Source organism: Chrysemys picta, chromosome 3 (assembly GCF_011386835.1).
Source record: "Chrysemys picta bellii isolate R12L10 chromosome 3, ASM1138683v2, whole genome shotgun sequence".
NCBI classification, from domain to species: Eukaryota; Metazoa; Chordata; order Testudines; family Emydidae; genus Chrysemys; species Chrysemys picta.
This window is the reverse complement of record NC_088793.1, coordinates 82391757-82401798: the sequence shown is the minus strand read 5'-3', so window position 1 is coordinate 82401798 and position 10042 is coordinate 82391757. Positions and strand designations below refer to the sequence as shown.

General features: G+C 39.7%; 1 protein-coding gene across 9 annotated transcripts in view; it reads right to left on the bottom strand.

Annotated features, from left to right (window-relative positions):
* Positions 1–3695: 3695 nt before the first annotated feature.
* Positions 3696–10042, bottom strand: part of PRDM1 (PR/SET domain 1) — a 118939-nt gene continuing 112592 nt past the window's right edge. For all 9 annotated transcript variants that reach the window (XM_024102487.3, XM_005287699.4, XM_024102488.3 and 6 more), the window contains 3 exons: positions 7651–8753; positions 7119–7247; positions 3696–6845 (listed from right to left, as the gene is read on the bottom strand). In XM_024102487.3, the coding sequence (XP_023958255.1) occupies positions 6270–6845; positions 7119–7247; positions 7651–8753 (1808 nt within the window). In that variant the 3' untranslated portion in view covers positions 3696–6269. The remainder of the gene's footprint in view (positions 6846–7118; positions 7248–7650; positions 8754–10042) is intronic.

Here is a 10042-nt window from a genome sequence, read left to right as displayed (position 1 = left end):
TACCCCTATGTGTAGGAGCCAGAGAGGGGACATGCTGCTGCTTCTGGGAGCTGCGCAGTGCAAAGACAGGCAGGGAGCTTGCCTTAACCCCACTGTGCCGCCGACCTGACTTTTAAAGGCCCAGTCAGCAGTGCTGACCAAAGCCACCAGGGTTCTTTTCGACTGGGTGTTCTGGTTGAAAACCAGACACCTAGCAACTCTATTTGTCACACTTGCTATCTGGTCACCCCAGCCTCCACCCCACAACTGCTACTGCTCTGATCGGTCATCTACTGGCTTTTGAATCAAGCATGGCAGCTCACAGCAAAGGATGGCATAGACAGAGCAAGTGGTCTCCAGCATGGGGGAGGTGAGGCCAGCAGTGACTTGTGCACTGGAAGAAGGAACATTTCCTTGCACTTGCCTATATTGATAATAAAAAATAATATATGGAGATATACCTATCTCATAGAACTAGAAGGGACCCCGAAAGGTCATCAAGTCCAGCCCCCTGCCTTCACTAGCAGGACCAAGTAGTGATTTTTGCCCCAGATCCCTAAGTGGCCCCCTCAAGGATTGAGCTCACAACCTGTGATTAGCAGGCCAATGCTCAAACCACTGAGCTATCCCTCCCCCCTTCACCTGTTTTTGGGTTACTCAATTTCCTGGGTATTTAGGACTTTCTAGAGCAGTGGTTCTCAAAGCCGCTCTGCCGCTTGTTCAGGGAAAGCCCCTGGCGGGCCGGGCCGGTTTGTTTACCTGCTGCGTCTGCAGGTTTGGCCGATCGCGGCTCCCACTGGCCGCGGTTTGCTGCTCCAGGCCAATGGGGGCTGCGGGAAGCGGCAAAGGCTGAGGGATGTGCTGGCCGCCCTTCCCGCAGCCCCCATTGGCCTGGAGTGGCGAACCATGGACAGTGGGAGCCGCGATCGGCCGAACCTGCGGACGCAGCAGGTAAACAAACCGGCCCGGCCCGCCAGGGGCTTTCCCTGAACAAGTGGCGGACCGGCTTTGAGAACCACTTAGCTAGAGTTCCGCACAGCTTTCAGTTAGAACCATGTAATTGCTGTATTTTGCTACTAAGCAATTCACTGCATCTTGCGAGTTGTAAAATATTGAACCTCATCCCTCCCTTCTTTCCACATTGAGAATTAGCCTGTCATTCTTTATATTTTCCCCATCTCCTAATCATTTTAAGAGCCATCACTAGACCTTATCACAGCACAGTTGTATTTCCCTCATTGTCTCTTGTGCTTTGTATTATAATTAATTATTTTATTATTATTTTGCAATTCTAAATAAATTATACCAATGTTTTGTCCTTGCGCCATGATTGTTTTTGATTTTTTTAAAGAATTCTAGCAAATTATAGGGACACAGTTTACCTTAATGCCTCCATTCTGGTTAATCATACACAGTACTGAGATGAGTGTTTAATGGCTAACAATAATTAGATTGTAATAATCTCCTGTTCTTCTTTTTGCCAATAATTAGATAGTTTTATATACATAAAAAAAACCATTTTCCACTTTAATGCCTCTGAATGACAAGTCTTAGGCCCCAATCCTGGAATGAGCACTGTGCCAGTGGACCCCCTATATCTGCATGGTGGCCCACTGACTTCAAACTAGTTACCTACACCTGAAAGGCTTTATAGCCTAATGAGAACTCATGGGGTCACTCTTTCCTTTTTCTTTTCTCTAGTTCAGCATTGCCAGCAGTAGAGGATGAATTCATTTCTGTCCTAGAGTCTAGCCATAAGCTACAAGTCTCTACAACTCAGTAGTGATGGAAAATACTTTTTAAGGCTTTATTTAGATTGATCTTAGATATAGTTTGCTCTTGTCAAGCATTATGGAGTTAGGCACCTAAATCTAACATTTAGGCATGTCTGAGATCCTTAAAATCACTGTTCAATTGCTGCCTAACTGTAGGCCCCTGAGCACCTTGCCATCTAAATTTTTGCCATCAGGGTCCCTCAGCACCTATGCGTTGGTGGTTGGATATGTGCACAGCTGCCTCAGTCCTGCTTCTACCCAGCAGCTCAGAGCCTGCCTTATTGCTTTGCCCCAGCAGCCCCTCCAACTACCTGGCCTACAGGGCATGATCTAGTGGGTGTGCTCAGAGCAAGCTTAACTCCACACACAGGAGGAGAAGGTGACTTCCTCCCTTAAACCAAGTAGCTTGGTTACTTACCTCAGATATGGGAGACCCTGGTTCAATTCTTTCCTCTGATTGATGTGGAGCAGGCATTTGACCATGGGTTTCTCCTCTCCCAGGTTGCTATGCCTATGTTCTTTGGTGATGTTAGCCCAAGAACAGCTGGCAAAACCATTGGAAATCAGAGTTTTTTCCCCTCTAGAATATTTAAAATTGAATTTCAAATTAAGCCTTCTGTAAGGACTTTAACTGAGAATGTACAGTAAACAAGCCTCCCACTTCTTCAGTGGGAGTTGTATGTACTTAGCATTTTGCTAGGAAGCACTAAATACCTCACAGGACTGGGTTCCTATGAAGCAAGAGGAAGGAAAAAATCTGTTACCTGTACAGTTTGTTTCTTACACAGTTAATAACCCTTTTTTTTTTAAGCCCGCTATATTTCTGGTCACAATATGCTCTCTTTAATGCCTGCTAACTAGCTTCAGTTTCACCAAAACCAAATGCAACAGCTGCTGACTTCAGGCTAATGAGGCTGCGAGGTATAATGTGCATTGTCTTTTTATGTAATGTGGTTTATTAAACATCTTCTAAAGCTTACCAGTGTCCCCAGGACATAACTCTCCCGCACAAAGCAATGCCTTGCCAAGTAATGAACTATGATTTATGGTGGTAACGGTTATCCTACTTAAAAAAAAAATATTACAGCAATTGCTCTGTAGAATAAAAGAGTATAACATGCACCATTTGGCACATTTATGACAACAGTGCTCTGGTTTTCTTAACTCCACAGTTCACTGTTGGCAATATTTCAAATTCTTGAGACAGATGTTTAAATGAATTTAAAGAGGACAGTGAAATACTTTTAAAACATCATATTGTGTTGAGTGTAAGGAACATTATTTCTTTAACGTTCAGGTAAGAAAGGGCGCCACATGGCCTATTCTGTTTTAGATCTAGTAGTGGATGATGGAAGTAGCAAACATGGAATTAACTTTGTGAAGGATCCCCATGCTGTTGTTCAGTTTTGGCTGAGCGAGCTCAAACTTTTTCTAGAATTAGCTCATAAGCGCATCGATTTTGTGAGATCCGCATTTGTTTTGAATGTAGTTCCCACCATGTTAATACAGGATTAAGTGGTCTCATGCTAACATTGTGATTGTCTCATTGTGGTCCCAGTGGTTACAGTTTCAGGCCAGAAATGATAAGCATTTGGAAAAAAATGTAATATTAAAACCCTGGTCATGTCTCCGAAAGACAGATATTGTAAAAATGCTTTCATCATAACTTGTGAAATTCTAAAGAAAAGAAAGAAAGTGTTATAGGCTAAAAACCAAGAGAGTGATTTAGTCAAGAAAATACTGTACTCAACCCTAGCATTGTTATATGTTGCATTTGAATTATAGAAAGAATCAAACTCTCACAAAAGGCAGAAGTCAGTATTATTCATGACATGATAGTTGTCAGTATGCAATGTGTTTGTGGCTAAGGGTGGGAATGTAGTCTGAAAATCAGTTGCGTGTGCAGACAGTGTAAGACATTGAAGACAAGTGAAGCATTAATAAAGCAATGAACATTTATATTTAATTTACATTTTGACAATTCGCACATAAATAACGATGTAAACCAGTACGTAAACATAAGATAGTTTGTTGTTCTAGCAAAGTAAAAAGCTTGTTAACTTTGGTCAGAGTCTTTCTTAAAAGAGAAAAAACACTGTTGATTGTTGCTACATTCACATGTAAAAGTTCTAAGGGAAGTGGAAAAAACAGTAAAGAGGAGTAACAATTCTTAAAGCTGATGCATATAAATCTTTGTAAAATTTGTAACAAATACAAAGAAAGCACTACAGGCAAATAAAAGGAGAAGTGTGTGCCCAGTGACAGTAGTGATACTTTGGTTTATCCTACAGTTAAGTACTATTTTTGAGAACCATTGCTACATTAAAAGATGTCAGCCTCACGATTTATAGGAACAGAAATGTAATGAACGTACAACTGTAGTCCTTCAAAAGCTATATTTAGAGACTTCCTCGGTTTGGGGTTTATTTATTTATTAATAGAAGGCATTAGAATGACATTTAAAAAAAATCCCCAAACGCTAGCTTTATGAAGTGGTCTATTTAAATCTATAATTTAATAAGAATATAAGTAGATAGAAAGATAGAATGTATACAGTGGTAAAGGGTGTAATAATGCTATTTATTTTTCTGCAAGTTGCATGTGACCATATCACTCTTAAGGGGCAGAGAAAAATGAGACGTTAGGGTCATTCTAAATAACCCAAATTACTTTAAATAGTTCATTCCACTCTTCACCATTGTGTATTATATTTATACCATACATGGTTGAGATTTTGATTTCTTTTGGTTTATTTTCAGGCTTTTTTTCAGTTAAGTTTTCTTGTTGTTTAGTTGTTCAAAAAACAAACAAACAATCCAGCAAAGATATGAGGAGATCCAAGACCCAGTCCTGCAAACACTATGAAGTGTGTAATCCCACTGAATTCTGTGAGACTGCACATCAGTAAAGTTATTAATGTAAGTGTTTGGCAAGATCAGGCCCCAAATGAGCAACTGTGCATGTGTACTAGCAAGTGATAAATGCCTTAACGCAGCATTCTGATGTTGGGGTCATCAGACGATATGCAAAGTTGGATAACATTTGATCTTCACACTTAGATGAAAAATAGGTTTTATTACATGGTTTGGCTCACAAGTTAAGTGGTATAAATATATATCTATATACATATATGGTATAGTGATATAAATATATCTATAAATATACATGTGTTCTTTGCTACACCTCCAATGCCAACATGATATCTTTGGGCTTAGCAAAACAAAAAGATAAGAGAACGTGCATTCTATCTTTTCTGTGAACATTTGGTTTCTTCTCTAAAGTAGCAAAGCATTAGATAAAACAGCATTTTCTGCACCACTGGACACACGCAATGAGGTAATTGTTGTTCAACAACTTTGCCAATGCCCTTTTCATCTTTAATTAAATTAACCACAAAATGTACAAACACAAATACTGAAGAAACTCTGAATCGTACAGGAAGCAAAATAAAATAAAATAAAAAAATAAAAAAAAAGGTGCCAGGAAAGGACTTCATTATCTCCTTCTGCCCAAGGAAAGTGTGTGGGTGGGGGAAATAAAAACAAAAAAACCCCTATTTCTCAAGGAACCTGACCATCTTTTGATCCCCAGAAGACTCTGGCAATAAAATCTCAGCCAAATGCTCCTTGTAGGCAGCGCATTTGGGATAGCTATATGTTTGACTTTTAAACTGCTTTTGCAAAAAGTTTAATAGTCGTTTTTAAAAACAGCCACTTTTTCACAATCATGCATTGCTTTGGATTACAAAGTCACAGAATGTAACGTGTCTACTATTGTTTTCTAAAAGCCTCTCTGTTATATTATTTATGTGAGGCTGGGTGTTTGTTATTCCACATCTGTTATGGGTAGTGCTGCAGGTAGAAGAATCTCTCTACAACTCACAGAAAGGCAGGTATGGTTTTCTTTCCCCTGTTTATTGCTAGTCACATTTTTGGGGGGAGGGGGCGAATGATTTTGCACCTGCTCCATGAAAGTACACAGCACTTTTCAACCCATTCAACATGTCAAATACCCACCTTTGGCAATAAAAAAACCTCATTTTCAAAAACACTGGTACATAGACACATTTACTGAAGTAATGTTTCCCCCCTAATCTTAGGTTTTTAAAACAGATGTGCAGAGAAAAAAATTATCTACAAAGAATGGCCATAAGACAAAAATATAAAGATTTATATTCAAAATTACAACGAATTTTCTGGTCATTGTAAACGTTTGCTAATTATTGCTTTTAGAATGGTAAATTGCATAATAAATTATGAAGAACTGTCATTGAAAAGGTAATTATGGATTGATGATTGTCTTTAGTAAGTGGGGAGGCAATACATAGTCCTTGCCTCTTTTCATGCCCTGAGAATACAGTAACTTTGGAGTTCCTTCTTTCAACTGGAGGATGAGGGAAACTACTGTAAGCCAAGATTGCTTTGCAGCATAGAAACTATGTACAAGCAATTGCTACAGGCACCCTGACTTGCCAAGTCATAAATAAAAATCACTTTTTTTCCCCCCAAAGAAGTCTTAAGGGTCCATTGGTTCAACTGTTTCTTGCTTAACCTTTATAGGTAACAGAGGTAGTGGATGACCATGAGGCAACTTCATAACTGACATGTCTGAAGATTCGTAAAGGTTACATCCTGAGGAGATAAGTCCATTTCCCATGTTCCTCTGCAAAGATACTTTAAGACTAGCTCCTTCTATCTCTCTTCTGAGCATGGTCAGTATTTCTTTTTCGACAACAGATGCCATATCGATATTGTCCTCCACATCTTCCAACCTGTCAGCACTGTCACTGATGTCGAACTTCTCAATCTCTTCATTGATACGATTCAGGTCCTCCATTGAGAGGCCAGAGGCTGGGGCTACAGGGCAATTGCCTTTCAGATGGACTTTGAGGCTGCAGAGGTGAATATAGCTCTTGTGGCAGTGGACACACTTGTGTGGCCGTTCCCTGGTATGGAGACGCTTGTGCAGCTTCAGGTGTACAAACTGGGTGAATTTAGCAGGGCACAGCTTGCACTGATAAGGCTTTTCTCCGGAGTGGAGTCGCAGATGGGTCTTTAGATTGCTAGTACTGCTGAATCGTTTATGACAAACCTAATTTTGGAGGCGACAGGAAAAAAAAATAACAGTGAGTGAGTGGGAGGGTTGTTTTTGTTTGTTTGTAATTGCAGATAAATAGGAAAGCCTGGCGTGTTGAAAAAGCCGCTTGCCACCACTGCATCTTTGTTTTAAATGTGAAAGTCTAAACACCCCCAAATTAACTTTTTAATCTTGTTGAGTAGCATTTGGCCTACAGCTTGTCTGGCAGAAGCTGTAGCGGGCAAAAAGTAAAGCTGATGATTTCGCCGTGTATGGAACACTACATACCTGACACTCATGAGGCTTTTCTCCTGTGTGTACCAGATAGTGCTTCTGGAGATGAGCCAGCTGAGTGAACCCTTTATTGCAAGTCTGACATTTGAATGGTCTCTCTCCACTATGTACTCTGAGGTGGACCTAATGAGAAACAAAACATTTACTGTAGTTTCCAGTAACTACAAACATAGTACTTTAAAAACAAAAACCCTCAAACATTTGCAAAGTTTCTAGAGGCATCCCACAGGCAGAACATATTGCATGGAAATCATCAAGTTACTTTTTTTAGGCCACTTCAACGTTAAAAAAATAATAAATATATTTAAAAAAAAATGAAAACCATCACGTTTACTACCATGATATCCTGGTGATAAGTATAGCATGAAACCTAGATGAATTGGTTGTCTCTTAAAAGAAGGAAAGCATGGGTGCTAGGTAAGTTACAGGGGAAAAAATAAGCTTTCCAACCATGATGAAAATGTAATATATTTTGTTAAAGATGGGAATGTTTTCCTTATAATTAGGCTGTTGCCTTAATGCCTACCTTCAGATTGGAGAGCTGGCCAAAGGTCTTGGAGCAAACATTGCATTCATACTTGATCTTCCCATTCTGCTTCTTCAGTGGATATGGAAGGGTTTTGTAACCAGTCACATTCCTCTTACTTTTAATGAGATTCATGGCTTCTTCACTGGTGGCAGCCAACACTGCTGAGGTAGGTTTAGGTTGCATTATGTGTTCTGAAGTGGCTGCTGTGCCAGCTGTGGGGGACCCACTGGTGGGGCTGCATGGTTTGTCTTTCATGCTGGCAGCAGCGCCTGTGATGGAAAAGGCACTGTTAGGTGCTGGTATTAGAAAGTCTCTTGGATGATCGGGTTGTAGCAATCTACGGCCTCCTTCAGGTGGCAATGAACTTGGAAGAGGAGCTGGGTTCAGCATGTGATGGGAAAGGCTTCCTCCGTTGAGTAGGTTGCTATAGAGAGGATACATCCTTGGGAACAGATTGAAATTGTTGATGCCATTAATATTGTTCAAAGCGCTCAGATTATTACAGCTCATACTGTATGGAGGTAACAGGAATTTTTGAAAGTGGGAATTATAAGAGGATAAAAACGGTGAGAGATGGCTAGGGGGCGCATATCTAGGATAAGACCCCAATCCTTCTGAGCCATAGGGTCCATTCAAGTATGGGTAAGATTCTCTGTGTTCTTGAGAAGTAGGTGCCAGAGGAGAAACTGTAACCCCTGGACTGCTGTGTGGGCTTGAGCTTTTTAAGCTTTGGTCTGGGCTGCTCCTTGCTGAAGGACTTGGTGTGGTAGAAGACTGGATGGGTGAGTGAGTAATGTAGCTAGGTCTTTCCATCCCATAAACTAGGGAAGTTTTCAAATAATCTTCTGGAATGTGAGGTCGGATTGGATAGACAACACGAGGAAAGAAAGACCTTTCCGGGCTACAGTTTTTTCTCAAGTCATCCAAGTGTTTTTCTGGAGTAATTGGTGAAATGTTAGTCTGGAATAAGTCCTTTCCTTTTGAATTGTTGGGTTCAGTTTTCAGGATTTCTTTCACACTATGCTCTCTCTTTGGGATACTTTTCTGATAAAGCTCATTTTTATCAGTGCTTTGCTGCTTTGGATTAACGTGGCTTTGTGCTGAAAGACAAAGACAAGGCAATGATTATTTAACAAATCAATATGGAACAACATTCCTCATTTTTAAGTACAATCTACCTCTACAAGCTTAATCAGAAGGTCAGAAGAACAGGTGACTTATCAGTACAATCTTTTAACTCATCCAAAAAAGTTAGCTTCTGTGCAAAGGAGGACTACTTTGGGATGTAAAGAGTTAACAAAAAGCAGGACAGATATACACTGTTAATATAAGGGATATCCACAAGTATACACATAGCTAGAGCAGTCTGATGATGATTTGTTCTGAGATTGACAGTCGTCAATGTTCAAACTGATTTATCCTCCCTCCGCATGAATTTGAGTAGATCCACTATAAATTCCCTTCATACAATAGATTTCTAATAACTGGGATAAACAAGCATTTGTGAATAACATAGATTTAACAGAAAGCCTTTGGCGAGCTTGAGCTCTCAGAAACGCTTCTCCTTGGAATAGCAAGGCATGGCAAATCAACCTTTGCCAAACCACAACAGGCACTTCACCAGCCAGTTCAATTACTTACAGTACCAAAAAATATGGGTCTGGCTAGGATGAAAGCCTTCTTCAGAAAGAAGGTATTCTACATCAGTAAACAGACCATTAGTCATTCAATATACTGCCTAGTAACATCTACAACAAAGCAGGCTATTTACTGCAGATTTTCTGTGGCATTCAGTGTGTGCAAACTCCTTTACTTCCAGCTGTACTTTTCTATAAAGACTACACCAAAGTAGAGCAAAGGAAAGCGAGATTCATGGCTCCAGCCTAAGTCAATTTTTTCCCCTCTAGAAATCTACATTTTGAAATAAAATACTTGCTAGTGTCCATTTAAATCTGTTCAGAACAGCCATTTTAGGTTATCTGCTCTCAGAATCTCTTTATACCTCTCCAGACATATGCTATATAAAAATTACCATAAAAGATATCTTTAGTGGAAAGAATTTTGCTTTAGCTAATCTCTTAAAGTTAGTAGTTATATAACCATACCGTGATTGTTTGTATGATGTTTTATTACAAGATAAACCATAAGAGAAGCTTTATAAAATCATGACTAGGGCTACTAGGTACTATGGTAATATAAATAATAATGAGAATATATTCACAACTGTTTGTGTCTATGGTTTTGCATATCCAATGGTAAACTGCTATCAGTTGACACTAGGAAGCAGTGCTATTTGATAGTATTGTAAAGTTTCTACTTATTGACTTTTTTCTTTACTGATCTGGTCAGTAAAAAAAACTTTACTTATTTTTGGTGGATCAGCTAAAAC